The sequence below is a fragment of the Xiphias gladius genome, chromosome 8 (assembly GCF_016859285.1).
Source record: "Xiphias gladius isolate SHS-SW01 ecotype Sanya breed wild chromosome 8, ASM1685928v1, whole genome shotgun sequence".
Taxonomy (NCBI): Eukaryota; Metazoa; Chordata; class Actinopteri; order Istiophoriformes; family Xiphiidae; genus Xiphias; species Xiphias gladius.
The window spans coordinates 24837024-24858237 of record NC_053407.1 but is presented as its reverse complement, the minus strand read 5'-3'; the positions used below and the strand labels follow the sequence as shown (position 1 = coordinate 24858237).

The following is a 21214-nucleotide window of genomic DNA, read 5'->3' as shown; positions in this document are numbered from 1 at the left end:
TAGAATTCCTGAGTTGGTTCCCCTTTCAAGGATAAGATGCAGGACGTTTGACTCGGTCTCACTACGTGCACATTTAAAAGGCCCTAAAAACTTCATTTCTCAATCAGCTTCTTCCTATGAGTGATCCGGCGTGAACAAACTATTTTCTTGCAGAGCTTCAACAATTTTGGTTGTTGTAAGCGAGAGACTTCTGTCTGTGCTTTTTCGAGACAACAAAAAAAATTTATTTTGAATCATGTCGTGATGACAGTTGTGTTGTGTTTGCTCATGTTTCCAGTTAATTCATCCAGATCCACCCCGTCCTGATGAACCAAGCAGAATAACTGAGTTCTTAATGTTACTCTTGATTAATAAAGATGTCTTTTATCCAAACTTAAAACTTTAATTGTTGCATCGCAAATGTTTAAGGTTATAAAGAAACACTGAATCCAGACAAGTCTTCAAGGGCTTTAAGGTCACTTTATCAACACGTCACGTATTTTTACATCTGTACACAATACAACAGCTCCGCCACAAGTTCTACCTTTATGGAGATAATTGAAAAAATGAAATACGTTTTGATTGACAGTGTCAGAGACACTATAACGTGGTCCAGTTCAAAACCACTGAAAACTACAATCTCAATAATAAATATATACTTAAATCGGTAAAATCAAAATTGAGCATTAATTTTTATGGCCGAACAGTTATATTGGATTGCATTACATTTTACAGGTGTGTTTACTGAAAGTTTAAAAAAAAAAAAAAAAAAAAACAATACAGAGAACTATTTGAAAAAGCTGATCAGCCAGTCTAAATTAGATCACACTGTAGTCCGGTGACTCCATTAGTTCTCTATAATAATGTCAAAAATAGCCAAAACATGAAACATCTTAACTTCGTAATCGTATCTCGTCATCCACTCGGGGAACTGAGTGTGTTTATAAATAGGAATCTGTTCACAATGTGGCGGCCTGATTACTGACCTGCAGCAAAACGAAACGTGTGTTATGACGGGGGGGGAAAGAAAAAGCAGAATTGTCTCCTTTCACTTTTAGTTTCTCACACGGAAGAACGTTAATTTTTCTGGTTTAACAGGCTCAGGTTTAAATAGAGAGTTCACACAGGCCGAGTTGTGTTTGGTTCTTTATTGCAATTTCAACATAAATAAAATGATTTAAAAAAAAAAAAAAAGTACATGCAATATATGCTGATTTCAAAAAACATATGGCTACATATTTAAGGCTGGTTGCGTTTGGCCTGACACTCTCCAAATCCTGTTTGTCAATCTGATGCTTAAACAAACAAAAACTTTAAACATGAATATTTTGAAAACTGTATCTGCCCTTTAAATTGCATGTAATTTTCTAAACCGTCACAACGTCTTTATTCTAAAATCGAATTTGCGTCTATCAATTTACACTATAGCTAGGATGAAGAAAAGACTACAGGTATGCATTTCACTGGGTTTCACGTTGGCTTATCGGCTACAACTCGATTAAAATCCGTTTGCGTGTGTCGTCTTCGTGCCGTCAGCACAATGGGTGGAGCATCCCGACAACAAAGGCCGGGTGACGGGTTTCAGTCCCACTGGGGCCAACCATACAAAAACTTTCTTTGTCGTACTAGTTGCACGCTGATGGCTTTTTTTTTTCTTTCTTCTTCCATTTATCTTTCTTGCTGGTATTGTGTGTTTGACTGTACAGTACATTCCACTTTGGCACACACATTTTACTGCGATGTGACTGTAATCTCAGGCCTCTATAGAGGTGGCGGGGTCGGGCTCGGTGTGAGCGGGGGCCACGAAGCTGACCCGGACGTCCCGGGGGTAAAAACCCTGGAGAACCCCGTCCACGACAACGTCTGGAAGACCTGCAAGGCAGAGCTCAGGGTTTACGCACTGTGTGGGCAATGGAAAACAAAATGCAAACACTAAGTCGCTGCTTCTCAGTGTTAAAATGTTTCCGAATGAAATGTCCCGAACACGAGCAGTCTGTTCTTCCTACCTGATGTGCAGTCAGAGAGATAAGGATCCTGAAAAAACCCCAACACTCGCTGATTTGGTGACGAATAACTGCGGAAACAAAAAGCAGAGCGTTGTCGATGAGTCTCAGTCGCAGATGTTTCGACGATATAAACAGGAACAAGACGGAACAAGACAGGGGGACAGAAAACCGAATGAATGCAGAATGGCAAGAAATCTCCGGAAACCCAGAGAAGAGTGATATCTTCCTGGGGAGCAGTAACTTCTAAATCATGGGAAATCCCTCCACCGTAGAAGCCTGAATGTGCCACGTCAGGGAGAGAATGTGATCATTTCACTGCTGGTTTGTGAGCAAACATAACAACAACACATTTTACAGGGATTCTATCAGACAATCATTCAGTTACTTTATTATTACCCATTCACTTCACACCCCTCGGATTTTGAAACCTCGCAGGACTGCAAAGAAATACAAGTTTTCCTCAAAAGGTAGGACACAGCAGGAGTTACTCTGCACATGTTAAGAAGCTCGGGCAATCACTTTTTAAAGTCTGCATATGGCTGAAAATGCTGCAGCCTGTCTTCTTGTCTTCTTACAGGGTCAAAGCGCAGGGAGCACATCGACCCACTGCTGGGCTCTCTTCACTGACGGCCGGTGGAATTTATAAATACAAAATCTCAGCTGTTCCCGCTCAGGCTCTACGGGGGGAAGCCCCTGAACGCGTCTCTGAACTGTTGTGTCCTCGTAGCAACCTACAGTCCTCCCGGGTCGCCTCACCAGTGCCCTTTCGATGGTCCCAGTGAAAATGAGGGCAGACTGTGCATTCGCCGTCTTTGCCCCTAAACTTCGGAATTCTTTACCTTTCACTATTAGATCAAACAACTCAACTGGCATTAATCGGTTCGTATTCTCTGATGTTTCTGAATGGGAAATACTATTGAAATATCTTACCTGTAATCCTGACTGTCAAGTTCATCAAGTGACCTGAAATTAGAGCATATAACTATTAGAGATTTTCTGCAAGGACGCCGTCAAAATAAAAGAAACTTTAATGTACACTAGGCTACTCTATGATACAGAAAGTTACTTCCGTTTGTTTATAAAGTTAGATTTTTTAAATTTTTTTTTTTTATAAAAGGGATATTGCAATTTGCCAAGATAAAGTTCATATATATATTCATTCAGGTACATTGGAGACAAAAACAAAGACAGACTGAACTGACCATTTAAAACTACAACACTGGAAAAAAGTCTCACAGCAGGACTTTTATACTCTACGATTACTTTCTGTGTCCTATATATTGAATAAAGTGCAAAGAGGCAGACAAAGATACATGTAGCCAAGGATGTGAGCCAGATTTAAAATAGCTACATGGGGAAAAGAAAAAACCATATTTCAGCTACTTTAAGTCCATTGAACACACCAGGACACGTGTTCCATTAAATATTCATGCATTTCTTCCTCCCTGATCTTTAGCTTTATTGTGGGCTAGAGCCGGTGCTGCTGCTCTGCATGACTGCGAGGAATGTTTCTGAAGTTCTGTTATGCCTCTGCATTGCCCCCAATCCATAAATAGATGATCTAAAAACAGCAACGTGTCCAGCATTTCTGGGGGCGGACGCGGGAGTCTGGACTGAAGGACTCACTCCACGCTGCTGATCTTGTTCCCCGTGTGAAAGTGTTTGACGTGGAGGAAGTCCAGCAGCACCTGCGGCACGTCTTCGTTTTGATAGATGACCTCCTGGCCGACACAGAATGAGACAAGATGTATTTTTGGTTAAAAAAGTTTCAGGACTGTGGCTTGTCAAGTGTTAAAAGTCAATGCTTGTGTTCTTTCTCCTTCTTTTATATATTGTCTTCTCAGTCACTTCTATCCAGTTTTTTTTTTTTAAAAAGTACTATATAAATAAAAGTTGCTTGCTCACCTTAAATGAGCTCAAAAATCACTGATGGCTACACAATCTCCCCCCCTTGAAACGGAAATACCCTGTGACAAAAATCTGTCCCGCACAGGGGCGCACCGCAGCAGGACAGGGGCCACTTGTGCCTGAAGAAGAGCCCTTAATGGACGAACACACTGGGTGTCTTACCTGGATGTAATCCTCCAGCTCCTGCCTCCTCTGCTCCGGGGGTTTGGTCCTCAGATGGGGGTTCCTTTTGCTCGGGAAATCAGGAGTCTGAATGATCTTCCTGAGCTGCACGGACCAAAAGATACGACAAGGACCTTCAAATCAAAATGTAATGAACCGAGCATAACCCGGGGGTGTTGGTCGAAATTAAATTCTGCAAAATGTGCCGGAACAAAATTAAAGTCACAATGAAATGACTTGTTCACCCTGTTTTCCAATTTCCCATATTGTAACACACGCCTGCAATTTTTTTCAATAAAACAAACCTTGAATTTTCTCATTTCATTATAAAGAAATCGGCTGTGAATTTTTGTACCTTCCCTCCCAAAAACTTCTGCTTCTCTTTCCTAAAACACCATATTTACGGAATATAATCAGTTTGAAGAATATGACTTTTTTTTTTTTTTTACAGAGAAATTGTACATCTAACCGCACGATATTCAGATCTCCATGCATTTACAGAGTAATTCGGTCACACTGTGTTAATTCTGGCTGTTCCATGTACATACTTTCCTGTGCAGAGTCTGGAACTCGCTGCTTCTCCTGAGCACATAATGCTTCCTCCCATTGAACAAGACTTCGACTCTGAAGAGCTGCAAGCAAAAGACAGAGGGAGACGCACAGAAAAGCAACGACAGTGTAATGAAGTCGATTTAAAATGAAGGATTGAATCATATTTTGGTGCCCGGGTTGTTCTCAGAGGCTCGCGTCATCGTACAGTGACAGGATTTCTCCTCCAGGAGGAGCTGCAGAGCTTCAGACTTCATCCTGAAGACATCAGCGTAAACACACCAGCCTGGTTTGCTTTATACAGCTGAACCCAGGAATGACACAATCACTTTTATTTACGTTCCTCAGCACTGTGAGACCTTAACACCTTCAATGCAGGATGTCCTCATTCAGTTCACGTGTTACAGCCTTGTGTCAGGAATGTAAACAAAAGGGGACAACAGTCTAAAATCTTGAGGGTTCTTGTGGCTTCGACAAACAAGTTGAAGAAGCCCAACTGAGGTAAGTCCAGCCCACTGTAGCCCGGTAGGCAACTGGGTGGCTGCTTTCTGGGAGCCTGGAATCCCATAATGATTGGTTCAACGCCGCCCCCCCGTGCATTTAACCAGAGTTCATAGTCACGGCAACAGACTAGCATTGCGGAAAACTTCGGTAACAAATAAGCCGAGTTATTAAACTGAGACACAGCTTATATTCATTTTGCCCTTTTCCTTGGCTTAATAGGCCTTCACACAGGATACACCCAAGTCTGTGGTTCTCAATGTAGTGTATGGTGCTGTGGGTCAGGGTGTGTGAGTACTCGGGGGGGGTGTACAGCAGTATAATGTCACTTATGTCTTACAGCTTTCTGCACTAACCAGCAATGGTGCATAGTAACTAAGTACGTGTACTCAGCTGCTGCGCCCAGGTGCAAATTTGAGGTACTCGTGTGTACATTAGATATACTTTATAACCGCTGCTACATTTATTTGACAGCTATGGTTACGATATCTTCCAAGCTCGTCTGTTTTACAATCATGTAAAATCTTAATGTGTTAGGTTTAAACCACATAACAGTACATAAAACTGTTCAAATTAGCTTCAGCTCAACCAGCTACAATGGTAAGAATGCTATTAATGCTAACACATTAATATATCAGGAATAATAATCTAAAAATATGATATGCAATTATGTAACACTCCCAGGGGACCTTTTTATATACATATAGATATAAAACTAATATATATATATCTATATATATATAGATATATATATACAGCTGACTATCATGAATGAGTAAGAAAAGCATCAGATCCTCAAGTTTGATATTTTGGCCCAGAAAAATGACTACAACGGTCAAAACAGTTGCCGATCAATTTTCTGTCCGTCAAGTAATCGATTGATCGACTGATCGTCGCAGCTCTACGTGTTAAAACGCATCAATTAAAAAAAAAATTAAAAAAAATGATCCAGTCATAAAACAGCGCACTGAACTCCAGTTCACTTTGCTTCTGTATTTTTACGTAAGTTAAACTGTGAATGCAGGACTTTTACTCGTAAACCTGTCGTCGGTGTTGCTGGTTTTACTAAATACCTGTTCCCCCGCTGTTACTTTAGCTCCGGCAAACATTCAAAAACGCAAGAGTCCGGTGTTACACTGACGGTTTTTCGCGGGATTTCGAGCGTTTTCCTGAGCCTCCGGTCCAGCCGACCTCACTTCCACTCCTCCTGCAGGTAACCCGGCTCACCTGGCGTCACGGTCTCACCTTTAGGGCCGGACTACAAAGTGTCAGAGCCGAAGGACACGGTTGTGAGGAAACCACAGCTTTAAGTGTTTTTTGTTTTTTCTTGTTTAGTTTTTCTAACACCGCCGGTACGAGTTTAAAAATATAACCCGATGGAGCCAAACGGCGTCCTCACCTTTTTGGACTTTGCCGACTCATCCACTTCCCTCTCCATCGAGGGTATCGAGACTTCAATCATCGGGAGGTCTTCCTTCACCACCATGGGAGTGTGTGCCGGCCGTCCGTGGCCGACTCTTCTGCGGCCGATTCGGGGAACGAAAGGCAGCCTCGCACGGGTTTCCCTCCGCGCACCCGGGGAGCTTGCAGGAGTGTCGGTTTTTCGCCCGGTCGGTTTCCTCCTCTGCTCCACCTACGCGCTAATTGGACAAACCCCACCGCCAGGCAGCGAGCGGGGACATTAAAGGTACAGTCAAAACCCGCTGCTGCCGGAAACGTTGCGAGTTTGGTGCACACGAACGACACAACAACAACAACAACAACAACAACACCAACACCACACAGCTGGAATTTCTTGTCCGCAGCTGTGAAACGTGAGGATCAGTGGGCGGAGAGTATGTGGGCACACAGTGTCTGGGGGGTTTAACAGCACTTGGTTAGTGCTTTGGGTCCAGATGCGCTGAAGAAAATTAGTGGGTGATGTGGGTGACGGGTCTCCCTTTTAGCTCTGCTTTGGTCTCCGCCGAAACCCAGTTGCCCTCTGCGGAAAACCAAAACAACGAGCTGAAAGAGGCTAAAATGGAACTGAGCCGGGTGACATGTCTCCGTGGGCCTTTCATCACGGACGACACCCTCCCGATGTAGGCAGAGCCATCTGATGCGTCGTGAAGATAAAAGTATTGACTATAGCAGCTTTAAAGACACCTAACCGCCAGTTCGAGAGCTGCCGATTCAACTTTGTGATCACTGCGGAGGCTGCAGTTCTCGCGGTGCCGTTGAACTGTGTTTTTGTCGGATTACAGTTCAGTTACAGTTCAGTCGGCAACTGTTTTGTCGAAACCGATTCCGCAAAAGCTGGACATCCTAAGCCTCACGAAGGTAGGATTTGTTGGGGGGGGGGCTGCTGTATCAGCCTGCATCAGCCTTAGCTGGGCGTACCTAATAAACTGCCAACTGAGAGTATACTGAGTTTAAAAATACTGAAATCAGCCATTGACGTGCCCAGCGTGTTTACGTGTTTAATTGAAGAACATTAGGAAAACAATAGATAAAGGTAAGAATAAATAGATAAAGACAGGAAATAAAAAATAGGTAAATACTCCAGTACAATTGTAAGATCTGCATTCTGAGTTCTTAGATTAGTAGTAAAACCTGTACTGAGGTATTGTACAATATTGTGGGTGAGCCAACCATGTCAGACCACTTAGTCTAAACAGTGGATCATGTTTTATGAGCTTAACCTCGTGTTTTTCACCTGCAAAGTAACTGGTACAGCTGTCAGTCTCAGTCTCACAATATGTGGATAACAAAGGACCTTCATCTAAAAATTACATTTTTTAACAGAGCCGGTACATGTGTGCTTAGAGAAATCCCGTTGAATGAAAAAGAGAAGATGGCGAAGATGCTTCAACCTCTGACCTCGGACACAGCGGGAGCGTTTTTAAGAGGAAAGGCCTGATCTCAGGTCAGGTCAGGGAACAACCCTTATATCTCTAGACGGCTCCCGCGGGACAGGACAGGACAGGACGGGACGGGACGGGCCCACAGTCTGAAATACAAACTCACGTGACGCACAAACATGTGAGTGTCCTACTGTAAGGATTCCTCCTGTAACACAAAGGCTGTTGGGTGTCCGTCTAACCAGTCCACCGGTACGGCAATACGTAACGTAAAGTGGGTAAAGCAGTGAACAGTCAACGAAATATCAGCTGCATTTTCTGAGCGGATAAACCTTAACAGCCTTCAGACAGCGACACCATCACATGTCACTTTCAAATCCAGGTTCACTTCCCGCTGTGCTCGAAACACAAAGTAAAATGAAGACGCTTCACTGGACATAAAAAAACGGATATAAACCCAGGCCGCTCAACACAAACCCGTGCTCACATCCCCTCGGACCCGCTGCATTAAAAAAAACAACCGAAAACCCCAAACTTTGGCTCTGTGAGGAGAAAGCAAAAGAAAAAAGCTTAGACTGTGTATTTTCACAGAGTGCTTCGCAGAAAAACAATGTTTCCTCTTTCGCCATTTGAATCCCAGGCACATATAATTTTCCGTGTGTCGGATCTTAAAACCGGAGTCACATGCCCTGTCTGTGACCAGTCACCGCAGGATTTACATCTTCCTGAATCCCCTGCCCTGCCAGCGAACGCGCATTGTGTCTGAAACGGCGCTGTCAGCAGACACAGGCCGCACACATTAACCAGGAGGAAGTTAGTCTTGGCTGCGGCGCGAGGCTTGTCTGACAACTGAGGTCTCTTGAATTTCTCCCTAAGGGCTTTTAAAAGGTGGCAAGACCCCCCCCCCCCGTCATAAAAGTCAGTGTTATTCTTCTAATCTATGATGTGAGGTTTTCATCATGGCATCAGTCACCTGCAGGTCAGGGAATTCCGTGGCTGAATGGCTGGGCATGGACGTTTGCTTCACTATCGTTATCGTTTTATTTATGTCCCTTCGGTGGTCCGAGCTGTGAGTGTAAATTTACCCATTTTGGAGTGATGGTTACTGGTGTCAGTTAAAGGAATAGTTTGACATTTTTGGGGGCACACACTCATTTTTCTTTCTTTGCCGAGAGCGAGACGGGAAAAGACCGACGCCGCTTTTTTTCACTTCTGTGTGTTATCATCCTGTTTTTTGTTTTCTAGTCATGAACTCTCCTGCCCGCCGGTCCCCTTCCCTGTGCAGCAGTAATCCTCCCTGTTTCCGTTTCCCTAATCAGCTCCCCAGACTACACACGGGCCAGGTTGTCTGCTGTGCGTTCCGCCGTAGCGTCCAGCCTTCAGCCTTCCTCATCTGTTTTCGCTTCCATGCTTTGCCCCTTTGCCTTCGCCCCTTCGGCTGTTTGGACTTTCTCCTGATGCCGAGAACTGCTTTGAATTATGGACAAAGTAAACCTTGTTTTAATTCAACTCGCCGATCTCTTGAGTTGCGCTTCTGGAAAACTCAGCTTTTACATTCTGGGAGAACTGCATGTCGGTTGACTTATTAAAAAGTTTCCAGTCACCATCTGATAATAAAATGTTGTCCAGCAGAGGATGTGATCTGTACAGCAACATCATAGACTTAGGACAGTGATCCCCAACCTTTTGTTTTTTAGTTACGGTCCCCTCTCATCACTGACTGAGACCATATCAGCCAAAAAGTGTTTTCTTCCTTATTTTCTCTAGATATTTTTTGAGAACGCTGAAGACATTCATTCATACAGGGACTGACAAGAAGAGCTGAAGCAGACATTATAAAGTAAATGCTGGAAAAATAAACCTAATATATGTGGCAGAAATAGGTTGGGACCCAGGTTGGGAAGCATTTTTTCATTTTAAGGTTCTTATTCCTCACATTCCGATGATGTTGAATGTTGGCATTTCCACTCAGAGTCATTTTAGGATATGTCATTACTAAAAGTTTGGTAACATGAAAGTGTCCCCTTCAATCCTTAAACTCACACTAAGGTAACGGGTAAATGACTTGGGTTAAAAAGTCTTGCTGATGAAGACTGGAACTGAAGTCGTCATTTATTTATCACAAAAGCCGAAGCAGAATTTGGTGTGAGAACAAGACAATTTTGAAAATCTAAAATCTGGAGGTGGTTGTTGGACGAGTTTCGCTGTTACACATGTGTGAGCTCCCACTCCTGACGCTCTTTTCCACTGGAATGTGAAGGCAAGTCTCCACAACTTCACGCGCCGGAGTTTGTCATTTATAGACATACCAGCCGGTCTGGGGAGCGTGATGTAATTTGTCCGAGCCAGTGTGCGAATGAAAGAAAGCACTGTCATCCAGAATAACTGTGTTAGCTGATGCATTCTTGAGTTCTGCACACAGTTCGACCGAGTTGTTTCCTGCTACGATCTAAAAAAAAAAAAAAAAAAAAGCCATGAATCCTCAGCTGATGCTGGAAAACAGTAGTTCCTCCACATGCACAACCTGTCGTCCAGACCAAAATAATAACAGCAATATTATACAAAACGGAAAAACGGTGCATGAACTGTCTACTCAAACAACTCTGGCATAAAATCAATGCTTAAAACGAAACCTTTTACAGATTTACATTTACATAATATGTTTTAAGCTTGGTACAAACTTATGTGTCGTCTTTGTAATAAAATCTAATTTAACTCAAGGCAGTTTGTTCCAATCTATTTAATCTTGATCATATTTCTTATATTTATCTCCATGTTGTTGGACAATGCTTTCTTGAAGCCATGTAAGCAAAGTTTTGAAAATGGGTTCTTGAATGAATTTGAGTCTTTGTTTTAGGTTCTTGTTGAATGAATTCATTTATGTTTGGATATTTTTGAATTGTGAATGATTACGATCACATCTCCATTGCTCTCAAAAAAAAAAATAAAAAAACCAAACACCCTTAATAACTTGTAGCATATTAAGTTTGTCAGCTCTTGGGGAAAACAGCCAAACCAGTCCAGCAGTGTCTTCAAATGGAAAAATAAATGATGCAAAAACCCTCACTGATGAAGCACCAAGCAACGCTTTTCAGATTAAAACTCTCTTTTTGTTTGAACATACATAAATGTGACTTTTTGCCAGTAGGGGTCTCACCAGGACTTGAAAATAAGGTCAATAGGTGCAGTTGCTTGTTTTCACAATTTGAGCAAGTCTTAAGATCTCAAGTGAATCTCAAGCTGCTTATTTTTAATGTACAAAACAAAAAAGGACCAAAAATGTCTCGGCTGTTGAGACTGTTCAGTCTGAATGTACCTTTTTACACTGCACAATGAAAAGCTCTTGTGACTTTTTGAAGACTTGTTGTTTTTAATTTCATACAGACACTTTATACGTGGTTTAGACTTGATACTTCTTTAGACGTGTGAGTGACAGGTTCCTCACCTCAAGGATTTAAATCTACTTATTAATTTGATAACCTACTTAAATTTAAGAGACTCTTTTATTGTATATTTATTGTCTTTTACTCCTTGTATTTGTTCATCTGTTTTTATCTGTTCTATTGTTTTGTTAATACAGACATACTAAACTGCATGGAACACTGAATAAAACATTTATTCCACACTTTTCTACATTTTTCTTCAGTTTCCAAAGATTTCAACAACTTGCCATAATTAAGTTAACTTCAGAGATTTGATCACAATGACATGAACCTGAAATGGCTCTAAAACAAAAGGCCAGCGTTGGCAGTATTACAAGTATACTGTAATATTTTAAAAGGGCAAATGGATTTAAGCTTTTCCATTACAGTTTTAGTACTCTACGGCTACCTTGAAACCGCAGAGTGAATGATGTCTTCCAAACTGTCCGCCTGTAAGAAAGAAAAAGAGAGACAGTTTGATAGTTTGTTTACAGAGCACTGAATGTTTTACCTTACACTCACTCTTGTGATTCGTTGTATTCCCCTTCTCATTCATAAGTCATAAGTTTTTAAAAAGATTCATAGAAAAAGGACTATCTTAAATTTCATCTTTCCTTCTTGGGAACCCTGTCCCCAAGCTGATTCACAAAGCTTTTACTTTCAGCACTTTAGTCTGCAAAGCCGCCTAAAAGTCAAACTACTTACACTCTCTGAAAGTTCAAGACCCTTCTGAATAATTTTCCCATATCCTGCCTGTAACTACTTGTTTGCTTTGCTGTGGAGGAGCTTGTATGCTCAGCAAACCTACTTGATATAAAGAATAAATACATGAATAATAAATAGAATAAAGAAATTAATTCGTGCTTTTTCATTTTAAGTGTTTTGCAATAGGCTACATGTAGAATCTCACATAGGCCACCTCAGTTTTACCTGCTTGCTTTCCCCCACACTGAGGTTCTTGAGCTGGTAGAGAGTTGCTTGTCCATCACTGTCTCCTACCAAGACACAGTCTGACCCTGTGGCAAACAGCAGGGCCGTCATCTCCACACCAGGTGCAGTGTGGTGCACGACGGCTGGGTACAGGCTAAAATGAGAGGTCTGTGTTTAGTGGATACAGGGTTATTTCTGGCTCATGTTTCAAATCAGAGAAAACCAGAAAACGACAGTAAACGGACACTTTCTCTGTTAGACTGACTCACATGCTTTTATTCAGGTCCCAGATCTCCACCTGTTGTCCATTAACGGCTGCAAACACTGTGGAGCAGTTTGGGGACCACCTGACCGTGTACACGGCCCTGTGGGTGGATGTGAAGCTCAACGCAGGGGAAGAGTGGCCCTGCCTCCACAGCTGGATGGTCCAGTCGGAGGAGCAGCTCAGGAACACATCAGGACTGAACGGAGACCATTCAACGTGGTTCACCGGGCACTGAGAGAAAGCAAGACGTGATATGGAGCAAAAATACTGCAATAACTGACCGCTACTTTTTTTAGTTTTAACAGCATCACTGAAGACAACACTCAGTGTTGCATGTTTCTTGTAAAACAAATATTAGAAATGATGACTGCATTTTTCCTCACAAACAGTTTGGTGAGGAGGTGATTCTTGTATTTATCATGATTAGTCAAACTACCCTTTGCGGGTTTGGCCTGCAGGTTGGTTGGAAGTCAGAGCCTCTTCCATGAGACTGAAATGCCTGTGTTAAGCCCAAACTTGGCTTGATGTCCCACTACTCCTATTTTGTAAAGCAGGGCTCTAGTCTTTTGTGTTATCCAAAAAAACCTTATTTGTTTTTTTCCAGAAAGACTTACAAAGTGTTTTTGGTAAGTATCCAGAAAATGCTGACTGTTGGAGAAGGAGCACTTGTGGATGAGGCCCTCCCATGTGCCGACCAGATACACGCTGGAATCCTGCAGGATCGGGGCACGTAGGCAATTTTGAAGTCAGAGTCAAAGTAGAAGAAACACACAACCTGAAAAACAACCTCAAATTGTCCTCGTGAATACTGACAGCCTGGTTGAAGGAACAGCTTCACGACCATGTGAAAAATGTCTTTTCCCCCACAGGAATAAGATTCTTAGCTTGAAGACTAGGCTCAGTCAAAACCAGCCTGGGACCTCTTCAATTTCTGTGGTCAACTTACTTTTGGATGGAAGTCAACACAAAGACCAGGCGTCACTGTTGACAGAACATTTGCTGTCTTCTTGTTTTTCGGAGCTTCCACCTTAGTATTGTTAACCGTCCTTAGCTCCATCAGGTCTAAGAATATATGTTTTTAGAAAAGATACAGGTATTATGATCCGGATTATAGTCTTTGAGCACTACTATACAGGGTTAACTGGTTAATCATTTACATGAGAGCATTCTCACAGCAAATCTTGTGTATATTAACTGTTAAAAACATAACTAAATGTACTGGTATTTTGTCTTTAAAGTTCCAGAATAGTAAAAATAATAACCAACATACGTAAAATGATAATTATACTGTTTAAACCTTTTGCCTGTTGCAGACTACAGTACCTATACAGTCAAGCCCATTGCTGCCGAGGAGCCACTTCGTAATCCTGCCATCTGCCGACACAGAGACGAGGGCCTCTTCCCTCTCCTCCCCCGATAATCTCATCTCTTGTTTGGTCCAGTTGACCTGCCACACTGGATGAATGTGCTTCTTGGAACACTCCCTTAAAACAAAATTATTACGTAAGTTAATAGGAAAGGGGTTTGGCAATAGTAATCTTTTTTTTTTTCAATGTGCGATGTGAGAGTTTACCTCCACGCGCCGTCGTCCACACATGCTCACGCACACAGGTCTCACCTGCTACTGGCGATACATGCCCTGTTGTCTCGACACTGCACGTTGTAGAGGGCCACGGTACCGTCATACATCCCCACAGCCAGCTGGCCGGGGTTGTTGGCTGAGAAATCCAGGGATGTAACGCAGCTGTGACAGTGGAAAACGCGTTCCGGCCACTGCCCAGGAGACACAGTTAGAATTGTTGTCACTTCCAAAGAACTAAATTGGTAAATTGACAGCATTTGTATAATGCTTTTATCCAAGGTACTTTTCAATTTGCCTCTCATTCACCCATACACACACACACACACACACACACACACACAGACACACACACATATACCAATGTCAGTGAACTGCCACGCAAGACACTAGCCTGATCATTAGGATCAATTTGGAGTTCAGCGTCTGGCCAAAAGACACTTCCATACAGGCGTTTCAGTTACTACATTACTTTGGTCATGCTAATGAGTTGAGATAGGGCACTGGAAGATGATGACTGTAGGGAAAAAAGGGCAAAAATGTATAAATATACCAGTGGGTTTTTGAGGGACCAGCAGCAGATCAGTCCTGGTTTCTGGTACCTGGGGTCCAGGTCACCATAGCCCACTGCCAGGAGATCCTTACAGAGCATCCAGAGCACAAACAGAGAGGCTTAAGTGAAGTGTGAGAAGTTTGACCTGTACAAGAAGCATTCATTCAACTTTTTAAACAAGGATTGATAATAGTGGAACCTGAAAAAACAAATATTTACCCACTGTCCAAATAGTACTAAAAGTACAGTACAAAAGTATAGTGAAATGCAAACTGCAGGCATGGTAACATTATTAAAATTTGTATGAATTGTATGAATTAAAAACGACACAACATGACAATGATGCTGCTGTGCAGGATTTGTTGTTCTCCCAAAACACAGCAGCGGTTTTTGGTGTTTTGGGCTCCGGTTTTTGGCTTTTGTTACCGGGTTCTTCTTGTTCCAGACCATGCTGGTAATGTTGCGTCCTCTGGTGAGCTCGCAACTGAAAGCCCAGAGACGTTCGAGGGCTGGAGTCAGACAGCTCGTCTCATCGCCGTCACTCTGTTCCTCAGTCCCAGGCTTCGCCGTGCTGTCGGGGTCTTACACAATCAACATTATTACACTTTATACAGTATTTATTCAAATACAATTGCATTTTATAACTGACCAAATTTGGAATTGCAGTAGAAGGACAAAGGTCCAGAGTTTAAATCTGCAGTGATAACCTGAGTTTACCTTCTAGTATGTGCAGCTGTCTATAAGCAGCCAGTTTGGGTTGAAAGATGTTTGCCATTATGTTCCTCAGCATTACTAATAAGCTCTGCTGGAATGACTCTGACAGGATGATCTCCTGCGGGTCGGGCTCAACGTTTAAACTGTTCCAGATTTCCATTTCTAACAGTGAGCTGATGGTACTGCCTGAGGAAATGACATATGAGAAAATGATAAGGGCCTGTTATTGCAAAAGTAGCCTTAATAAACAGCAAAAAAAAAAGTTAAACCTCTCAGAATACATATAGCACCTAATGTTGTGAATGGCTTGAGTACGAACTCTTGTTTGATAATTCTTAGACCTCTCCCGTCCAAGGCACTTGCTGGGATCAAGGACCAGACATGAACAGAATCAGTGTTAATGTCTCTCAGGTGCTGTTACCTGTGCCGACTGTGCTGCTGCTGCTGCTGCTGCTGCTCTTTCCTCCTCTCTTCTCCTGAATCTTGCTGGTGCTCAGAGTGCTCTCTGGATAGTTAACCTCCTCATTTTCAGCGGTTTCATTTTGGTTACAGAAAGAGTCATAGATGTCCCAGACAGTAGCAGTTGTTCCTGTGGACATGAACGAATTTTAGCCAACTGTCGAAAAGAAAAAAAATAAACCTGAACACTAATAACTCTGCACCAAAGGAAAGTGGTTCTATCTACATACTGTAGCAGAACCTTGATGGACTGTGATGAATTAGTCTGAGTTTGGAAAGCCAACTGCATCAATCTGACAAATCTGAATCGATAACAATTGAATAGCACATTAAGTTTCAGGTGTTTCTTTTCACTAAAACATTACCATGTGATATCAGCTAGAAATGACTGTAATAGTCATTATTTTAAACCAGTGCCTTTCTGTCATGTTATATGTATTTTATATTAAATTTAATTATGAGAGACTGAATTACTGAGGTTTTACTGTCAGACACAAGATTTGAGCTAGATTGTGATCTTAAGTTTTGAGTAGACTAAAAAAATAAACTGACCTGCCCACTACTCCTATGGATGAATTTGAACAAGTCAGCATTAACAAAAACAGCACACAAAGAGAAAATTTAAGCCTAACCTTCATCCACCATGACAATCTTGTCACACTGGATCTGTTTGTCTTTAGCTGCTCCAGTGAATGTCTGCATCGATCGCACCACATACTTATCATTGCCCACTCTGTTCTTGCAAAGCTCGGCATAGTGAATGTTTCCCTCTCTGTAAGAAAGCAGATGAAAATGCCCAAAGCTTGTTACAGGGAAGAGTACCACATGTCACTGGCTAGCATGTTTGCACAGAACATAAGCTGACATTCCTCTTCACACACACTGCAGAATATGCGACAGGCAGTTCCCAACTTACAGACATAAAGTACCACTTCCTATTTCCGATCTTGCCTGACATTTAAAAAAAACAAGTCAAAAGAGCCATCTCCTCACTTAATTGTTTCTGCATCATCAGCATCATCTGAGACAAGGGTGTTGGGTATGTCCAGCAGTGAAATGGTATCTGTCCCAGAGAGATAGATGTCTACTACCTCCTCCAACATCTTTTCTGTCACGTGTTGTCTCACGTTGTCTCTTTTCCTTGGCAAGTCTGGCAGGGAACAAAAGACAAAAAGTAATATATAAACACTGAATATACATGTATAGAATACCACAAAAATGCTACAAAAATGTCATTTTATCCTAATAAGATGCTGTGGACCTTTTTTTTATTGCATATAACAAATATAAAAACAATATATTGTCAAATATTTTATCATTCTATACATATTAAGGACACATTTTAAATAATGTACATTATGATAATCACCAGGAGGAAACTGTAATAATAAACATATAGACAAAATATATTTTTTGAAAAAGAATAGTAACCGCATGGAGCTGGGGGGTTTATTGGTATGTCCAGTTTAGGAAGACTGTCCTCAGTCTCCTTGGTCAGTGACACTTTGTTAGACAAGCTGGATGGATGGCTGCTACCCATAAATGAGCTGCAAAACAATATCAATACTGAGTCATTGGTCAGAAACGTGTGGCTATATTTGATCTAACAAGCTACACAAAAAACTACTGTAACACACGGTAATCATATGTAATAAAGGAAAATTTGCAAAACATAACCTTATATACATTTCTACGACTATGATTCACACTTTTATGTTTATTATTCCCCCCACCACCATCACCATATATACGAGACTACTGAGTAATTGATTTGCTCATATCTAATAGCGCTAGTGGTAAGGTAAAATGTTGCTTTACTGTTTTTCCTAATTTAAAGTTGTGTCACAACAAATGTGTTGCAGTCCCTCCTCTCATCCCTGCCCAGTGTTTACTGTATGAATGTTGCCACCTGGAAGAGCACACATTGACACTTGAAGTGGATTTTAAATGGTCTGATCCTGAGCTGGAAAAGATTTCATCCAGAATGAATCTGCCTGGTTTGGGTTGCACGTCTCCGGGCTCCGCGTGATACAGGGGTAGAGGTGTGACGTCACTTCCATCTTCATCCAACACCTGCAAAGAAGGGAACAAACGCCAGGATTAGGTAAACATACATTTTTTGACTGGACAGATATATAGGAATAATTTGAACTATGTTACAACTGTGGGGGAAAAACATTATAACTAAATGTGAATTTAACATTAATTCTTTGTGTTTTGACGTTAATGTCATACTCTTAATGGGTAAATTTCACCTACACAGAACAAAAATCGTGTCTTCCCATTAAATGGCTTTTTGATAGAATTTAACTCATAGATTCACATAGATTCACTGATACTACAAATAACCAAAAAAACATGCAGACATCACTCTATTAGAAATAATTGTTTGGTATGTCCCCTGAACTATTGTAACTTTTAGTTATTTTCCTTATATTCCTTATTTTAACTTAGTGTTTATTTGATTAATATTTTTACCAGTACTGTTTAATATTGCTGTAAGTTTTGTATTTATTATTTATTAGTCTTATGTTGAGTGGTGGAAGAAGAACTCAGATACTTGAGTTAAAGTACCAATAGAACAAGGTAAAACTGCTCCTTTGATACATCAATCAAGTATTGATACACCAATTTATATTGAACTTTTCTCTAATTTTCACTTTTTTTTTGTTAAATATTGGATACTTTTATCTCTTTGAGCTTTGAGCAGTTATTTAAATTAAACCATCTGAGTAGTTTAGAGGAAAATGCCTCAAATGATAAAAAACTCATAGATATCTTGGGAACCATTTATTTATTCTTTAAGAAGGCAATTGATAAGCTTACCATATGTTTTCATGTAAAAAATTTTAATCTGTGGAATAACAACAGCTGCATATAAATGCAGTGGAGTAAAAATTACAGTATTTCCCTCTGAAATGTAGATGGGTACAGGTGGAAAATGGAAATAATGGAAATAATCAAGTACAAGTTCCTCAAAATTGTACTTAAGTACAGTACTTGTGTGAATTTATTAACTTACTACCACCTGCTTATTTGTTAAGTTCATTAAAACTTTAATGATGTTTATTTGAACAACAATTCTAAGCTAGCTGTTGATGAATGATTCTATGTTTGTTAATATCCTTAAATATAAAATAAAAAAGAGGGGGACCACCACCTCTAACTATAACATTACTACTGGGACATCAAATGATAAGTTTAACAATATATTTAGTTTATTTAGGTTACATAAATACCCGGACTGCTCTCCTGGGGGTTTGATCGCTTCTGTCCAGACCGTTGAGTTTGCCGTTGCTGCCGCCGACCAAGATGGTGCTTTTTCGGCCATGCGAGCCTGCGAAGCTCCATTTGCGTCTTGCACTTTGACTGACCCGAGGAATTCCTGCTCCTGAAATATTGATCGCTCGGGAAGAGCTAGGAGAAAGCAAAGATAACCAAACAGTTCCTTACGTAAGCTAACTAGCTTTGGCTACCTTTCGCTGTGTGTTGACAAAACCACTTGTCTTGAAACTGCGAAACTTACGAATTAAGCGCCAGACTGGTTTTCCTCATTTTTTCCGCGTAGGTAGACATTTTTTTTGTGTGTGTGATGTATGTCCTTCTAAAAATCCAAATCTTCCTGTGTCTTTCTTTCTTTTTTTTTTTTTTTTTTTTAGCTAACTGTGAGTATATTTAGCTTTTTTTTCTTTTTCTTTTTTAAACCGCTCTAACCACTCAAAGCTTCCGTAGCGCCAGAGTTGCCATGGCGACGCCACAACCCTGGCAACCTGTCAGTTCCCCCTTCCGTTCTGCGGAGACGTCAGGGCTTCGTGCAGGTCGGTTTCATTCCCGCAACGCACACGGTTTTTTTTTCTATGAATCTGACATTTGTCCTTGGGGCTCTTTCAGCCCAGGTCAATCCAAGGCAATGGTGGGAGAACGTGTACAGATAATACAGGTAAAATTAGCAACACAAAAATGTAGGAATACTCTAGTGCAGGTAAAAGTCCTGCACTTAAAAATCCTACTTAAGTAGAAGTACAAACGTATCATTTGGGAAACTTGACTTAAAGTCCCCATTCACTAAAAAAAAACAACGTGTTTTGGTCACTGTTACTTTCCTTGGATGTTTGACCTTTGCTGTGCAGGATGATGTACAGTGGCTTCAGAAAGTCCTCAGACCCCTTCACATTTTGTGCACACTTTATTGTGTTGTGGATTTAATTGTTAAACAGATGAAACTGCCATTTTCCCCCTCAATCTACAATCAATAACCCATATTGACAAAGTGAAAACATGTTTTTAGAATATTTTTGCAAAATGTATTTAAAATCCAAAAACTGAAATCTCCCATTTACAAAAGTATGCAGGCCCTTTGCTGTGGCACTCCGAATTGTGGTCAGGTGCTTTCCGTTGTGCTTTAATGATCCTTGAGACATAAGCTGCATGTCAGGACAAAAACCAAGCCATGAAGTCCAAGGAACTCTCTGTAGACCTCCGCGAAAAAATGGTGGCGAGGCACAGATCGGGGGAAGGGTATAAAACCATTTCTGAGGCTTCGAGTGTTCCCAGGAGCCACAGTGGCCTCATTAATTGTGAACTGGAAGAAGTTTGGAACCACGTAGACGCTGCCTAGAGCTGGCTGTCCGGTCAAACTGAGTAACTGCACTAGAAGGGCCTTGGCCAGGGAGGCGAGTGACGTAGTTTAGTCCAGTGGTTCCCACTTAGGAGTCGGGCCCCTCAAAAAGGGTCATCGGAGAAATCTGAGGGGTCATGAGATGATAAATGAGGTAGGAAAGAGGAAAAAACAGAGTTCTGCTACAAGACTCTGAAGTCATGTGTGGAGCTCTTCGTTAATCCTTGCTTTTTTGTTAAATATTGAATTATTTTTTTTTACCTCTTTGGGCCTCAAACAATTATTTAAATGAAACAATCTGAGCATTTTAAACGGCAAAATGGGTCTTTGGTGGAACTGCTGAAAACTCATACGTTTGAAATGTAAACAGAGACCCCCAACCAGACCTCAAGAGTCACTGGCCAAAAATGTAACCAGTAGCTACAGCAGTGAAAGTACAATATTTCCCTCGGAAATGTAGTGGAGTAGAAGTGTAAAGATGCAGAAAATGGAAACACTCAAGTAAAGTACGAAGACATTGTACAATTACCTTGTACTTAAGTACAGTAATTTAGTAAATGTACTTTGTCACTGTCCATCACTGGTCTCAGACAGTAAAGCGAGAGAAAAAAAATCACCACTTTCTGTTTTAACAAGTGTTCTAGCACAGCTACCAACATGCACCACACCAGACGGTGCCCCTGTCTAAAGTTACGTTTAATACGATGAAAATACCTGCTGCACCTGTAC

At 41.3% G+C, this 21214-nt stretch overlaps 2 protein-coding genes across 3 annotated transcripts; both read right to left on the bottom strand.

Moving 5' to 3' along the window:
• Positions 1–1246: 1246 nt before the first annotated feature.
• On the bottom strand, positions 1247–6742 carry snx22 (sorting nexin 22). The gene is made up of 7 exons (XM_040133574.1): positions 6505–6742; positions 4604–4687; positions 4056–4160; positions 3612–3706; positions 2916–2948; positions 1986–2053; positions 1247–1851 (listed from the first exon to the last, which is right to left on the bottom strand). Exons 1-7 carry the CDS (start codon positions 6589–6591, stop codon positions 1733–1735), a joined length of 591 nt encoding a protein of 196 aa, XP_039989508.1. The 5' UTR covers positions 6592–6742; the 3' UTR covers positions 1247–1732.
• On the bottom strand, positions 6710–19540 carry LOC120793467 (dynein intermediate chain 4, axonemal-like). Of its 2 annotated transcripts, XR_005707990.1 has the most exons (19): positions 19394–19540; positions 19107–19284; positions 17777–17940; positions 17299–17414; positions 16861–17017; positions 16500–16639; positions 15830–15997; positions 15412–15594; positions 15121–15275; positions 14695–14781; positions 14181–14335; positions 13886–14046; positions 13509–13624; positions 13177–13275; positions 12567–12793; positions 12298–12451; positions 11777–11817; positions 10255–10394; positions 6710–6745 (listed from the first exon to the last, which is right to left on the bottom strand). XR_005707990.1 is itself a non-coding variant. In XM_040133573.1 (18 exons), exons 1-18 carry the CDS (start codon positions 19441–19443, stop codon positions 10388–10390), a joined length of 2358 nt encoding a protein of 785 aa, XP_039989507.1. In that variant the 5' UTR covers positions 19444–19540; the 3' UTR covers positions 9357–10387. The 2 variants fall into 2 exon arrangements, 1 of the variants encoding a protein (XP_039989507.1); XM_040133573.1 differs by lacking the exon at positions 6710–6745 and having other exon boundaries at positions 9357–10394.
• Between the last annotated feature and the right edge of the window lie 1674 nt (positions 19541–21214).

What these genes read in the sequence shown, in the direction of transcription:
- snx22 (XM_040133574.1), bottom strand. Translation starts at nt 6,591, where the DNA reads ATGGTGGTGAAGGAAGACCTCCCGATGATTGAAGTCTCGATACCCTCG. An exon ending in TCCAGACTCTGCACAGGAAA is followed by an intron (nt 4,161 to 4,603) that starts GTATGTACATGG and finishes TGGTCCGTGCAG; the next exon opens with CTCAGGAAGATCATTCAGAC. An exon ending in CTTGACAGTCAGGATTACAG is followed by an intron (nt 2,054 to 2,915) that starts GTAAGATATTTC and finishes TTGTTTCCGCAG; the next exon opens with TTATTCGTCACCAAATCAGC.
- LOC120793467 (XM_040133573.1), bottom strand. Translation starts at nt 19,443, where the DNA reads ATGTCTACCTACGCGGAAAAAATGAGGAAAACCAGTCTGGCGCTTAAT. An exon ending in GCATGTATCGCCAGTAGCAG is followed by an intron (nt 14,047 to 14,180) that starts GTGAGACCTGTG and finishes TTTTGTTTTAAG; the next exon opens with GGAGTGTTCCAAGAAGCACA. An exon ending in GTGTGGGGGAAAGCAAGCAG is followed by an intron (nt 11,818 to 12,297) that starts GTAAAACTGAGG and finishes TCTTTCTTACAG; the next exon opens with GCGGACAGTTTGGAAGACAT.